This window comes from Parus major, chromosome 15 (genome assembly GCF_001522545.3).
Source record: "Parus major isolate Abel chromosome 15, Parus_major1.1, whole genome shotgun sequence".
Classification (NCBI taxonomy): domain Eukaryota; kingdom Metazoa; phylum Chordata; class Aves; order Passeriformes; family Paridae; genus Parus; species Parus major.
Window position 1 is genome coordinate 1,085,602 of NC_031784.1, and position 15,879 is coordinate 1,101,480.

Genomic DNA, 15,879 nt, shown 5'->3' on the forward strand with positions numbered 1-15,879 from the left:
TATATAAATGTTTATATACAGTTGAGGTTTGTTCACAGTTCCATGGAGTTATCCCTGGACCTGGCTCAGAGCTCTCCCAGATGCACACTTTGGGAAAACCTGTTTCCAGAGACAAAGAACAATTCCTGCAAGTGCTGCCCTGCAATTCAGTTCATTCTTGTAGAGCTTGTGAGAGAGAACTGGGCTGTGCAGGAGCTGCCCGGGGTGCAGAGGTGATGTTTGTGGAGGAAGGCTCCAGCTGGAACTGCCCACTGCAGGCTCTGAAGTGTCCTCCTGGTGCTCCTCAGCCTGTCCTGGTCAATCAGCAAATCATTTCCAAAGGATGGAACACACAATCAGCCTCCCAACAATAAATCCATGGCTTATTCTCAGTAGTAATGAGGACATCTCGTTGGAGAATTGTTCCAAAGGTTTCTCAGGCAGCGCAGATTTAAAGAGAAGAGGGGAAGAGTGCCTGTTTTCTCTTTTCTAGCCAGCTGCAATTTCAAGTTAATAATTACCTTTAAAACTTTGTTAAGCTGCTAGCACAGTGAGCCCTTCCCTCCTTCCCTTGTTGTGGTGAGAAGCTCCTTTCTCAGATGTTGGAAGGACATCCTCCCCAGTTCTGGGACAGTCATTAGTCTGGAGGAGCCAGCTGCCCGTGCTGTGACACCAATGTCCCTGAAAAGTGCCTGCTAAGGGCTAATGGAATTAAACTGGAGAGCAGTGCCACTCTCCCAGAATAGCATTAACACATCCCCTTCTTTGAAGAAGTATTTTTTTACATCACAAATGCTTTTTAAAGCTACACTGGGAAATATTCCCCCTTCAGTGTGTCAGGTTCTCTAGTAAATGGTAATTAGGAGTGCTGCAGCACACTGCCCCCATTGCTCACTGGAGCAGAATATCCAAACTCCTGGCACCACTGCTATGAATTTACTTTGGAAAAATCTCACCAAAGAACCTGCAAGGTGCTGTTATACCTCAGCACTTGCTAAAACCATAATCCCCTCAGTGGACTTTTCTTTCAATAACCTGCTCCACTGTAGATGTGAAGCTCACTAATCATTCTACAGAAGGGAAAACAAAACAAAACAAAACCCAGTAAGGTTTAAAGTTTCACAAGGCTGAACACCAGACAGTGAAGTATATAAACCTTCATCAATGAAATATATAAAACCCCTTCAAGTCATAATTCACAGCTCTGGGCATTTTTGCAAAGCAACTGTGGACTAGCAGCTGGCTTTAGGGGCCCTATCAATGCCATAAACCAGCTCAATTTTCCAATAAAAATATAGCCTGAAATAATGACACAACAAAACCAGCTCCAGGGGATTCAAACCCCTCTCCTTTCAGATGTCACCTGAAATGCTTTCATGCAGTGAAATGACTCTTAAATATTTAAGCAATGCAAAGCTGCATAGGACATGAAAAATGTTTTGTTGCAATTCTTGCCATCTGGAGATGCACATGTACACCCAGAAGAGCATCCCACCAAACTCTTCTGTCTCTCTTCATTTCACTCCAAGCTCTGCTGCTTTTAAATATGAATCAGTGTTAAAAAACACACTTCAGAGCTGAAAAAGTGCATTCCATTTACTCTGGAAAATAAATCCTTGGGATAATGCATCCCAAATTCTGGGTAAACACAGAACTTAGAGTGATTCCAGCTCTGGTTTAGGTTTTGCACATTTTGATACCATTGACTTCAGCTCTTCATTACAGTATCACTTGTGTTTGCCATGATGGCACCACTCTGCAGTGTCCAGACCTAACAAACCAACAATTAATTACAGATTTCAGGGTAGTAAAAGTTGTTTCATCATATAGTACAATTAAAATGTTACTATCTGAAAGCAAACAGTAACTGCCTGAAAACATTCCTATTTTTGGTTCTTTTAGGTACAGCTGAGGGCAGTGCCAAGCTCCTCAGAGAGGTTTATGCCCTAGGGAGGCTCAAACAGGTCTTTCATGCAAAACCGGCAGAGTTAGAGTTGAAGATCCCTCTTTTTTGTGACCAATTCCTCCAAAATGGCTTTTTACATTGAGGTTCCCAAGCCCTCACACAGATGTTATGACCATAACAACCTTTTCTACCTCTGGTGCTGCTCTTCACATGCATCCTCCTCCTCCAGGTCCTTCAGCTGTGCCAGCACCACCCACCACAGCCCTGCTGTCAATACTCATTAGGCACTGAAATGTAAAAGCTGTCCCAGTTCATGGGTTTAATAGCTTTCCTCACTGCATTTATCCTTATCCAATTTGTAGATTTATTATTACTCCTAATTATCCATTGTGTTGGGTTGGTTTGTTTGCTGGACACTCATTACAGCCTCCATCCCTCCAGGTGCAGCACGCTGCAACATCTCTAATAAGAAGCCTGAAGAGGAAAACACTCCTGTGTTACACCTCTTTTCTCTAATCAGGATATAACAACTTCATGCCCTTTCTCTTTACTTACCCTGCTCAGTAGCTGCTGTAAATGAGGTTGTGTGCAGAGTGAGTGAGAGCTGATGTTCTGCCCAGCTCAGTGACAGACAGCACTCAGCACTGCCACTCCTCCTGCCTGCCCTGTGCTGACAGGGCTCTGCCAAGTCAGATGTGGCATGGCACAGCCTGGAGAACAGCTGCAGCATCCTTCTGTGCTGAACTACCTGGGGAAGTGTTCAGACTGCAGAGCAAACACAGCAATGCACACAGGACCTCTCCAAAGCTGCCTGACCCCCCCAGCTCACCCCTCCTCACCTTCGAGCACCCCAGCACATCCAGGTGCAAGCCAACCCCACAAGAACTCCTTTTCAGGATGGCTCTGCTTCCTTCCCTCTCCTGTAGCCTGCTGGGTGGGAGAGCAGTTCAGGACAGCATCCAAGAGCAGGGTCATGCCCTGAGGATTTTGCTTTTTAATCCTCACAGACAATACACCCAAAATGAAGACTCAGATTAGAAAAGAGTGTAACAGCACTTAGAGAGGTGACAATCAGCCCTGGTAGCCCAGCTGAAGCCTGTGGTAACAATTTGTGGCAGCTCTGGGAAGGACACAAGACTCAATGCTCTTCATTTTTAAAATTGCTGGGGTTTTTTTTATTTTCTTTCCTGTGGTGATGCTTCTTTCCTGCTGTTCATACTTTACCAACTGCTAGAGGTAACAGTAATTTTCCTCACTGTACCATCAGCAGCAAGTGTAATTCATCTCTCTTCTGGGAGCCCAGAAATCCAGTGGTAGGAAAGCAGGGCAATATTTTCCTCTCCCTTCTCTATTCCTTCAGCTCTTTAATAAAGATTTTCCCACTCATATTACTGTGGATAACATAAGGCAAACCTGAAACCCCTTCCATGAGAGGAAATCAAAGTCCTGCAGTAACAGGACTGGACACTCCCAAGGGTGATCCTGACAGAGTGTTTGTATTTTCTGTTTTGTAGATAGAAAATGCCTGTAAAGACCTACCAGAGGTGACACAGCAGGACAGGAACAGGACCTACAACCTCTCAGGATGGCTTGGATTGTTCCCACAACACTCCTGTGCTCACTGGGTGCAAGAAAGGAGGAGCTGTGTTTATCCACATGGTGCTCCTACAGCACTAATGCACTACCCTGCACAAGCCACACCAGTCATCCTCCTGGGCTTCACTTTATTTATTAAAATTATTTACGTTACTAAAATAAATTTACTTTATTTTATACTTTATTTATCTAGCCTGGGCTGATAAATGCACAGATACTGCATCAGGCATGTGCACTAAGACACAACTGAAGAACACTGATAAAATTCAGATACAGTAGCAGGATTCTGCACTAAGACACAACTGAAGAACACTGATAAATTCACAGATACAGTACCAGGATTCTGAATTAAGACACAATTTAAGACCACACTTTCAATTGCCATGATTTGTGGCTATGAGGTCATTCAGACCACTCTGCTCCCCTTTTGCCAGAGAAGATTTGTAGCTATTATTTCCCACCCCCCAAGCAATGATCACATGCTGTTTGCTTCAGCTCTTCGTGTTGCAATACCTCAATGAATAATATACAAGGAGCAGAAAATAAACAAGCCCACTGTGCCTGGGGATAATGTGTGGTGTGTTTTTCTTTAGGATGATTAAATGTGAGTGCATGTCATAGGATGTAGGGCTCTCTGTGCTGGGAACCCAGGAGGATGAGAGCTCTCTGGGAGCTGGGAATGGCCATGGAGAAGGTTAAGGGGGCCCCCAGGCAGCCCCAGCATATGCACTGCTACTCCCTGCTCTGCTCTCTGGGCTCTCCCCCAGACTCAGGCACTCCATGGGTTCCTGGCTCACACTCCACACCCTTCCACACCTCGGGAGTTGCACTGAAGACATCACATTTCCAGCACAGAACTGGGTCCTGCCAGCCTTTCACCAGCCCTCTGCTGCTGGAAGAGCCTCTGCAAACAGCACAAGGAGCCACAGAGCTCCAACTGGTGCAAGGTCCCACACAGCCTCTGCCAGCTGCCAGGAAAACAGCAAAAACCATTTCCTTTCCTCTACATGGAGCTCCTCTCCTGTACACCTCAAGCACAGCTCCCATTCCGTGCCTTAGCACAGATCCGTGGCTCTGGGAGATCCTGGAGATTTCAAACCCAAGCTGCTTTGGAACATCTCTCATTCATTTTCTTGCCTTGGTCATGGAGAGGAGGAGGCACACTGAGCAGGGCTGCTTTACAGAAAGCCAGGCAGCCCTGAAGACAACAACCACCTGCCCATTCCCACTGGAAATAAGAAAAAGCCACTTAAAAAAAAAAAAATCTTAAGGTTTTCAGCCTCTCGCACTCTTGCATCTGGTTTAAAGTAACGTTAAGCAAAAATTCAAATTGTCTTTCCACCTAAAGGGCTTTTTCAGCAAGAGAACAGGGCCTGAGCTCTGCATTTGTGCTGGCACAGAAGCACCAATACACCAACCTGTGTCAGACTGTGCATTTCAGACAAATGTTCCCAAAAATAAACCAAATCCTCTCTGTCTATAACCGCAACTCACTCAGGCAATTACCAACATCCCACATTCCCATCTCAGTCTCCTGCACCTCTCAGCCAGATTCATTTCTGAGCTAAGAAATACAGCCCCAGATTTCAACAGGCTTGTTTATCTTCAACTCTCATTTCAGGAAAATAAAGACAGTGGCAAAGACCTTCAGAGAGTGATCCTCACTCCCATTCACCCAACAAACACCCAGCTCACTGCCTCTGGATTTCTTCTTTCACCACAGCTATGTTTGTTATGTGCAAAAGTATTCTGCTTCTACTACTTTGTGTAAAGGGATTTTCAATAGAAGAAAAGTAACAACATCAGAAAATACTTCTAGCACGGAGGTTTCACTCAGTAAACAGGTGTCCAGGAGATTATCTCGCCAATTTAACCAAAGCTGCAAACACCAGAATGGTTCTGAGATGACTAAAATCCCCCTTTTTTCAAAGAAAAGCCTTTTATCTGCCATGCGACACTTCCTGTTCTAAAGGCTATTCTCCTCGGTGCTTGTCAACTATGTATTAATCTAATTCATATAAGCCTTAGAAATAAATTCTTTCATGTGCACAATCTTTTGGGAAACTGATTCCCTGAGGCTTTAAGAGCAATTGTTGCTTATCACCGTGGAAATTTCCACTGAATTTAAAGCCTGGTAACAAGTTAAAAAAAGATACATCAAATTTTTCAGTGATTAACAAGTTTCCCAGTCTTTGTCATCCTCAAAGGATTTTCATCTGATCGGTAGGGAAACTGCTAAAAATGAAAATAAAAGGGAAGCGATCTGACCCAGTAAGGCAGTTCTGTGTTCCCACTCCTGTCCAAAATAATGGCACTCGCTTCTAACAGCCCCTTGCAGGCAGCAGCAATATCAAACACCTTGGGCTTTATTTAAAGGACAAATGTGCTGCCAAAGACAAACACTGCCTAACTGCAAGTGGATAGTTAAACCCTCCCTACAGAGCTCTCCTAACAAAACCACTCTGTGTGTGGGAGAGGCAAGCTTTCAGAAAAGCAGGTAATTGACGTTTTTCTACATTCAAACTCCATGCCTGTGCAATAAAAACCTGATTTTAAAAGCGCCATAAAGCAGAGAAGTTTTCTGATGCCTTGCTGTCTGTCATGGCACAGAAAGGGCCCAGCCAAAGCAGCAGTTTTGTACCTTGCTGCACACAGTGGGCCTGCGATAAACGGCACGGCAGACACGCTAAAAACCTCCCAGTGATGGGGGCTTTCAGTCCAGCTCACAGCATGCAGAGGAAAATAAGGTATTTCAGTGACTAGGAGCAACCTTCAGTGGGCTTCAGCTTCAAATCAGTTGAGGTTCATCCCATGTCCCCATCACCTTTGTGTGTCACCGTGTCAGAAACACGCCCAGCCGACCTCCTTACCTGAGGATGAACTGATCCACCGTGGAATTGTTGGCAATTGTCACGTAGACATTCACAACCTCCCCTTGTTTGACCGGCTTGGAGGGCAGCCACACCACGACGTTGCTGTCCAGCCTCAGCTCCGTGAGCTGGGAGGCCTCCTGGCCCCGGTACAGGCTGACAGAGCCAATCCTCTGCAGGTGGGACGTGCTTTCATCCCCTCCATCCTTGCCGGGCCGGATGGCGTTGCCCTTGCGGATATCCTCGGCCGTGCACTCGCCCTTCTCGTCCCCGGGCTGCACCGTGTAGTAAAGCTCCACGGGGCTCCCTTCTGGCTGCTCCGCCGGCTTCTTGCGGCCCGTGAGCACGCTGGGGGGGCTGAACCAGCTGGGCAGCAGCTCCAGCTGTGCCACGCACAGCCCCAGGTCCCCCTTGAGCCGGCAGCTGCCGCGCACCTCGCGCGTCTCGCGGAAGGCGAACACGCGCAGGCAGGGCAGCCGCTCCGCGGGGCTGTACTCGTCCCAGTCCCTGCCCACGATGTAGAACAGCACCTGCACCCTGGGCTTGCTCAGGTAGATCTTGGTGCTCATGATGAAGGCCTTGAGCTTCCAGTTGTAAGTGAATTTGTTGGCGGATCCAAAGGAGCTGGAAGTTAACATGAGCTCCTGGGGCACTGCTTGCTCCACGGAGAAGGGGCCGTAGCTGGCGTTTAACACGGGCGGTCTCTTGGCTTTGTATGGGAAGAATGACTCCACCCTGGACTGCAAACTGGAATTTCTCATGAAGTCCTGGTTGGCTTCCTTGAGGAAGAAAGATGTCTCGGCGTTGAAGAGCCGGTAGCTCACAGGGAGGTACGTTGGCAGTGAAGAAAATCGCTGATTATTGTCCAAGACCCCTCGACACTCTGTCACTAATAAAAGAAAAGGTGAGTTAGACCAAGTCTGCTTATGGATTCAAAGGGACACTTAGCACAACTTCAGTGGAGCCACCTGGTAAAATTAGGGACAAGCATTGTTCCATACAAGAAATATTTACAGGGTAGCTACATATTCAGATATAGATAATTCTTTTCTGCATTACATTTGCCAAAGAAAATAAAATGTAGCACGTCAGGAGAGCCCAATGGCAAACAGCCCCCAGGGCTGCTCATCACCAGCCCTGCAGGATATCAAAGGGAGTTTCTGCTCTAGGGGCAAAGAAACTGCTTTTCTCAGGACTCCCACACACGCACACAACCATTTCTCTCTCTCTGTCAAGCAATCTTGCTCTTGTATTACTGTTTCTGGCACTATAGTCCACATCTCTGTGGTAAAATACTGACAGTGCCTCAATTTCCTAAGTTCTTTAAATGCAGATTGGCATCACAATCCAGAAGTATTTCAACAAGTACTAATGTATAAGATACACACAGAGAGAATTAACCAGAAGGGCAACACAGAATGCACAGATTCACCTGGAACTCAGGAACACCTGAGGATCCCAAAACACCCCACAGAGACACTGTCCTACCACCTTCCTCACAAAGGGCTGCAGCCTGGGCATTTCTGCAAATCACATTTGCTGCCCTGGCATGTCTGGCTGCTAACGTGCTAATTATGCAGTCAAATTTAATTAAATGTTTTCAAGTAATGAATAAACAATCGATACCTGTCATGACACCAAATGGCTGCTGACAGACAGGCTCAGTGCTGTCCTGTGGAGTGTGCAATGCCAGGGTGCAGGGAAGGGAAGAGCTGTGGAAAGCAGGTGTGGGGTAATTAAGAAAAGAAAAAGACAAATGTAGAGGAGGGGGAAATCAGAACTCTCAAAGGACAGCAGCCATAAATTTGAAATAAGGAATTAAGATGTGTTCACTCATGTTTAATTCATGCACCACCGCTGGATGGTAGGAATTGTTCTCATAACTGAGCAAATTGCCATGACGGGACAGAAATTTAAACAAAATGGTAAAAATAGGAAAAGAAACCGTGAGTTACCAGTACAGCACCCTCTCTGTCAGGCAGAATCACATTTAAAATACAAAACATTGGTTTAGCCCACTGTTACAGCCCTGCAAGGCTCCAATCCTTGGCACACATTTTAATTCTGCTGAAAAAGATGTTACAAATGGCACCTCCAGAGCTGATTGATCTCTCTTACCTGAGTCTGTCAGGCTTCCATCCCAAAGTGCTCTAACACCTCTAAAAGAAACCCAAGGAAGATCCACTTTGGACCGTGGACCTTTCAAGGAAAGAGGAAAACCTACAGATTTCTTTGGTGCAGCAGCAGAACAAGAGTTTGGATTCCTAAGGCAGGAGTTTCCTCTCTAAGCCCTCTCAGCCTCCCTGGATGAGGCTGCTGGGATCTGCTCACCTCCCTGCAGCCCTCTGCAAAAAGCCATCACTGACATCCTAGTGACAGATATCGATGTTCTTTGAAATGAAAACACCTGGTGTGCTGGACAAGAAGTCCATTTCTTGCTGGCCAGTTTGGCTACTGAATTGGACTTGGTGACTGATGAGAATTTCTCTCCTAGGTGTCCTGCTCAGCCAGGAGCCCCTGGTACCAGAGGGGCTGTGGTTAAGGGAAGCAATAAACACTTAGACAGGGAGAGCAGGGACTGATTTAAGCACACAGATAGAATTTGCTGCAGTGTTTCATGATCAGGGATACTCCAAACACAGCCCCACAGCTCCTGAGGGAATCTCTGCCTTCAACAGAGCCACAAAAACCAGAAATAAACTCAGCAGGCTGCAGAGACAAGTGAAGTCCCGTGATTTCAAAGGGTTGTTGGTCAGGATCTAAGCTGGGGGCTTAGCAGCTGTTTTTGTGCAACTCCCAGGACTTTTGCTGCAGCACATTATCCTCAGACAGACAGTGGGCTCATTTTTGCAGGCACTTCATTTATCCTGGGTTAATCACATGCATGAGGTACATAGGGCTTGGCCCAATATTATAACAGTCATTCAACTTCTGCCTTAATAAGCTGAACACAAACAGCAAAACCCACGTGGCCAGACTGACAGCAAAAAGAAAAAAAGGCTTCACTTTTTTATTGCTGTCTAAAGTGTTCCACCCACCTTCATACCATACATAATGGATTCCTGTATTTCTATACTGAAAGCTGTACTTTAGACAATTTATTTAAGCACTTTAAGCCTTTTACTGATAAAGCTGGTAGTTAAAATTGTCCATTTTATTTTTAGAATCCCAACGTCATGCATCAGCAACTGCAGGCCATCACTTAAGGGATTTGTTCTATTCTCTTCATCTCTACCCAATAACTTTCACATCCTGGTATAATTAATTACCAACATTTCCAGAGAATATTTTTGTACGCTTGATCAGCTCAGTTTCAAAGCTCTTTAATTTATCAGAGTATCTATTTAAACAAGATACCCTGGGTTTTCCTGAGTTTCACATCACAAGTTATTATTTTAAATAACCATTAAGCGGTGTTTACTTTATCTACCTGAAAAACTAACTTTTAATAAAGCTGCTCTGCCTCTCAGTGCTTTCAGGTGCTCTGGAGCAGATTTTCACATTTTAAAGTGCTTTACCCCTTTCCATCATCCAGCAGGAGTTACAGCTCAGAGACAAAGCCCTGCACAGAAGAGGTTAACAACCATCAAACACAGCCAGTATTAGCCAAGAACAAAAGTGAAGGCTTACAAGTAATTACTTCTTCTTTCTAACAGCCTGGTGACTTTTTAATCCTTCTTCTGGCATCATATGCCTCTGCAGCACTTCATCTGAACCCAAGCAGGCATCTGCTAAGCACATCACTGGCTCCAGTGTGACAGAGCAGCTCAAATTCCTGCAACCCCGTGAGCTCACTGGATGGGAAACTGTGACTTCTGATCTCTATTATTATTATTATTTCTTGGATTCCAGCATAAGAGGAATTTTCTTCAGGGGTATTTCACATGGAGCTGGAGCCCTGGGTGCTGGATTCACTGAACAGTCATAAAAGCTTAATATCTTTGAGTTTTTCTTTTATGAGGTTGGTTTGAAGTGACTTTCTTTTGGGCAGGGAATTAAGGGTTTAGCTCGTGGGTGGGAGATTACTGGCCAGTGGCCACAGATCTTCAGTGCCTGATGTTTGATGAGCCACTGAGCCTTCAAGGCAACCATCTGCCTGTCCCCTCAGCCAGAAGCTTCTGAGCCAGAGAAGCCAGCGAGGAGCAGAAGACATCTGCCCATGCAGAGGAGGGATGGGAGAAGCCCTCCCTGCACCTTGTCTGGCCCTCAGAGGCACATTTCTAATTGCCCCTTGCAGGAGACAAGCCAGGGGAAAAGTGCTGAACAGCTTTCTGTGCCTCTGTGTTCTCCTGGAACCCCAGCACAGCAGCACAGCTGATGCTCCCACGAGAATTCTGTCCTTTTTAAAGCAGGATCTTCTCCCTCCTTCTCCCCACAGCTTTACCCTTCCTCCATTCCTGAACCCAGCTATAACTGAATGCTGCCCCAGATTGATTTTCATTACTGTTTCACTTCCATTCCACCAGAGTTTTAAGAAACAAATCCTACCCAATATTACTCACAGCATCGCCATCACCAAAAATCCTGCAAATGTTGTAGAAGATCATCCCTGTTCCTTCCATGAACCTCCATTCCCACCTGCCCCTGCACAGGGATGAGCACCTTACACAAACCAAACAAAATCCCCCTCTGTGAATTCTCTTCTGACTCCACTTTCCACTACAAACCTGTCCTGCTCTTGCAGAGCAAATCACATATTCCAGCTCAGGAACTACAGAAGAATGAAAGTAGGGAAGATTCACTTCAATCAGCACAGATGTTCCCTTCACCACAAAATGTCAACAGCTACGCTTGCTGGTTCATTTTCCCTTAATTTTCTGTGCCAGCACCACATTCAGTCACATTTAGTGACTTCACAGTGTAAGAAATCTTTGTAGCAATGTTTTGCTCAGAACTAGAGCTCAGCAAATACATTCACTCAGACCTCAGAGTGACCTTAGCTGTACTCTCATCCCCTCCAAGCTCCCTTTTCTTAACATCTAGAAATGGGAAATTTTGCTGATGGAAAGGCTGAGTGGAATCTTCAACCAACCAAGCTCAAATTGAGGATATGGAACAGATTTTGAACTGTGAGGTTGATTAACTATTGCAGCAAAGGGAGCAATGGCTGGTCTGTCCTCACATGCAGACTGGATCCCCCTGAAAAGGGTGATTTTCTCAGCACAAGTTCCAGGGATAACTGGAGCCTCGTGCTCCCTTCTGGCTGAAAAGCTACAGCTCTGTGAGCATCCCAGAAAATCAGCTGGATGGCAGGGCAAGTGCAGGAGCCCCAGTTTCTGCTCCTCCTGTGTGCCCATCAGATGTGCTTCCCCATCCTCTGAGGGATCAGAGAGACTCTTGGACTAATTGCACACAGACAATGTCAAGTGTCAAATGCTTATGGTCACTAATTTGTGAAACTAAAAATAAACTCTGCAAACAAACCCAGCAAAGAAATCCACAGAGCAAGCATTTGAGGGAAATTGCAGCCTATTCTCAAATATTCTGTGAGCACCTGGTGAGGGCAATTACATCAAGCAAAATTAATGTTAACAAAGTTATTTTAGCAGTTCATTTTTTGAGCCCAGAGTTCCCTAAACTGAAAGCTGAAGTCCAAGGATAGGTTTGTACCAGACTGACCTGGGATGGGCTATTCCTATTCACATATATGGGATTACAGAGCCTGCTAACCAACCAGACATATTTTAAGCCCAGATATAGACACAGTCTTATTTAGCCTAGATCAGAGTTCAATTAAACCACACTGCAAAGATTATTGGGAGACATTATAACCAGTTATTGTGAACAAATTTCCTATTTTATTTCAGTGGGAGAGATTAACTTCATTCATTCAGTACACTGTTAAATGAAAAACTGCAATAATATTCTATTAAATAGACTTCTCTCACATTTTGAGAGTATATCCTTAATGAATTTATCCTCTGGATATTACCACAGATCAAATCTTCACTGAAGCTCTACAGACAATCCTGGATTTAGTACAGAAGTGAACACTTGCCCCATTCTGCAGCAGAGGCAGAACAGTGGCATTTCAGAGCTGTCAGGAACACGACAAGCACCTAAAGCAAGGATTGAGCAAAGGTACAGCAGGAGCCCCTGCACTCCTTGGAAACACAAAAACAACAGGGTGGTCACCAAAACTAAAGGATGGTAATTTGAAATGGATAAAAAAGTGTTTCAAACAGAGCTTGATCAGATGATGGAGCTCATTGCCAGGGAACTCACCCAGAACAGAAAGGGTGATGGGAATGCTTGCAGTGATGTGCAGAACATCCAGAGCAGAGTCATTAACCACATGGAAAACTCCTTGTTTTAGCTGCATCGATTAGAGCCCAGGATTAGACCTCTGCATTCTAAAGCCTTATCCAACATCTGTCAGGTTGCTCCATTTTCCTCAGGATTACCAACACAACAGACACGTGTATAAACCACAAATAGCTGCTTGTGAGGCACAGCCTTTTCACTAACAGGAAAGAGAAGCTTTAAAGTCTAATTTGGAAACACAGAACTCTCAGGAAACTGTACATTAGAAAAGCACTTCCAATATTTCAATAACAGCCTCCAAAGTTTTTTGCAGTTCTGTACATCCCACCCTTTGACTGCAAAATACCAAAATATCCTTTTATTACAGGCCTATCTTCTCTGTGACCCTCTATTCACAGAGCTGTGTTAGTCAAAGACTGCCTGACATTCAGGACTGGAATCTATAAATGGTTTTCTCAGACTGGTTGATGACCTTAAGAGTCTGTAAAAACAACAGTGTACATGCAAAGGTCAGTGAAGATTTCTGGAATCACTCCCCCTCCCAGGGCTGACATTCCCAATTGTCTCTGCTGCTGAGGCCATCTGACCTATTTAAGCGAGTTTGCCGTGCAGAACCAAAGACAAATACCTGGAACTCTGATTTCCACTAATGAAAGCTTTTGTTAGGAGAAGAGGGTTGGAAAACTTCTATACAGACACTATTCAGGTACCTGGGTTTTGTGCTGGCCAGAGGCTGCAAATGTCAGTGTCCTGTGAGCAACACACGGTGGGCAAAATGTCACAGGCTGGCCTTTGCTCACCTCATTGTGGCCAACACCGCGGATTCTGCAGCCACCCATCGTGTCAGCACTGCAAGCACAAAGCAAACAGCACTTCAGCCCATCCCATCTGATCACTGGAGAGAACAGGAGGATTTAAAACACCAGAGTTTATTGCCAGCTCCATCAAAAACATATGGTAGCCACAGGAAACCTCTGCAACGCCGTTTCTCTGGCGATGAAATGAGAGAAGCTATCATTCAGTTTGATTGACTTGAGAGTCAAAACCACGTTGAGTTACCACACAAAAGACCAAGTAAAACACTGTCTGTCTGGGGAGGTTTCTGGTCTTTAAAGCAGGCAAAAAGCCCCCAGTGGCAGTCACAGAGTGGGGAAGAAGTACACAATGTGGTCGGTATTTTCTACCTCAACCAGCACCTTTTCAGAGACCTGGACTGATTATCTTCCTGCTGAAGAAGCTTCATTTTCATGGCAGTACAATTATGTGAAAGACACTTCTCTGCAGGGGATGTATCACATTTAGCCTTACAGGATGGCTCACCAAACATTTTCAAGTTTGGCCAGAATGCCATAATGATGGAAACACACGAATATCACAGTTAGTACGTTTGGGGTTTTTTTTAAAAGTACTCAAATGTCATAAAAATGGGAACATGCAAGATGTAAGTTACAAACTTGAACAAGTTCTGGCCTTGGCAATGAATCAATTCCTTGTCCTGTCTCTCCTTCTCTAGTTTTTAATAGCTCTGAGCTTTCCTCTGCTGTTAAGTCTCTGTCAGATGCTGATAGGCACTCACTCCTCTGTTTAGACACTGAATTGCTTTGCACAGCTCCTTGTTTAAAGAGAGATTAGGGTCCTAGAGCCTGAATGGGGCAATTTGTTCAGCACTCTTCACTGCCAGGAAAACCAACAAGAACCAAGAGCACCCAAGAGCTCAGACCTGCACAGGATGAAGCTTTCAGCCTCAAAAGTGTAGGAGGAGGACATAGAGGACTTGATAAATGAATTATAATGGTTTCCCCCTTACCACCCAGAAAGGGAAAATAATTTTTCTTTTAAATTAAAAATAAAAATTTTAATTAAATTAAAATTAAATTAATTAAAAATAAAGCCAGCCAGCAACATAAACCACAGGACTTTATCTCACATTGCTCCTCACAGAGACCCAGCCTCCACTGGGCTCTGCATTACACAGGGACAAGGGATATTACTCAAAGAGCCAGGTATAACCTGGCAGTGAGTAATTCCAAGGCTGAAAAGGAAAAAGGGGTTTGTTACAATCAGATCTGAGCCAGGCATTCCCTGGGGTCTGTAATACACTTTTAGCACATATCTTGACAGGCTCCTAACTGGCAACTCACGTCTCAGGGCTGCATTCCCAGGATCCTGAACTCTGCTGGGAATAAACCCCTTCAGACCTCCCAACCCAGCAACTGAATATCCAACAGCTGCAGTCATTTTTCCCTCTCTATAGACAGGGAACTGAGGCAGTGTAGCTGAGTCTTCCAGCACGTTCTAGCAAAGCTAAGCACAGAAAGCAGGCAGGAGCAGGGACAGCAGCCCTGCCCGTGCAGCAGGTGAGAGCACCAAGGCGAGGCAGGTAAGAGGATGTAAGAGCATCACTGATGATGGATGGAACTTGGCAAGGCAAGGGAGCAAATGCTGCCAAGATTAGACTCTAGTCTGTCAGCTTTTCTGAGTGGGAACCCACAGCCTCAACCTCTGCTGCCTGGCGTCTCCAGGAATCTGAAAATTTGGTGTAAAACATCTAAATCATGGAGAAAAAAAGACCCTGGAAACACTGACTTGGATCAGCATTAACTGTTGCAGAATTTCACTCCTAGGAAAGTTTCACCACTGGTATAAATCTATGAAGTTTCATAAAGGACAGAAAAATCACCACATGCTATACTTTTTCTCTTGAAAAAGAAAAGCATGTTATTTACATGAAAGTTTCATTTAAAAGTCAAGAGGCCACTTATCCTTCTTTACTTTCTCCTCCTCTCCTGGAGGAGTTTGGAACGCTTACAGATGCAATGCACACACATTTTTATTACCTGCATGTATTAAATAGTTACTTGTATGCAAACTGTGACTTAAACCATGCCAGAATATCCCAATAGCCTGACTACAAGCCTGCTAATCATCTCCATTTCAAAAATGCAATGAGGATTTATGAGAAGATTAATTGAGAAGCGAGGCTGAGGGGGTGGGGGACAGCCCTGCCCGTTCGGGAAATGAACTCGGTGTCACCTTTAACCTCCAAGTAATTCTTTGTCACAGAGCACAAAGCAACTCATCATTCCAGAAGAGCAGCAGGACAGAAACCAAGCGGAAATTTATCTGGTTAAACACCTTCTTTCCCAGGGATTAATGAAAAGGGATGGCTGCAGCACTGGTGTCTTTGTGCTCCCAGCACCTCCACGGGTTGTTTTAAAGCACCCTGGCTGCTGCTGCTGTGGATCTTGGGGTGAGCAGCTACTC

At 45.1% G+C, this 15,879-nt stretch overlaps 1 protein-coding gene across 2 annotated transcripts in view; it reads right to left on the minus strand.

Moving 5' to 3' along the window:
* Positions 1–15,879, minus strand: part of TMEM132C (transmembrane protein 132C) — a 167,858-nt gene that overhangs the window by 108,971 nt on the left and 43,008 nt on the right. For both annotated transcript variants that reach the window (XM_015643919.3, XM_015643920.3), the window contains exon 2: positions 6,352–7,240. In XM_015643919.3, coding sequence (XP_015499405.1) covers positions 6,352–7,240 — 889 coding nt within the window. The remainder of the gene's footprint in view (positions 1–6,351; positions 7,241–15,879) is intronic.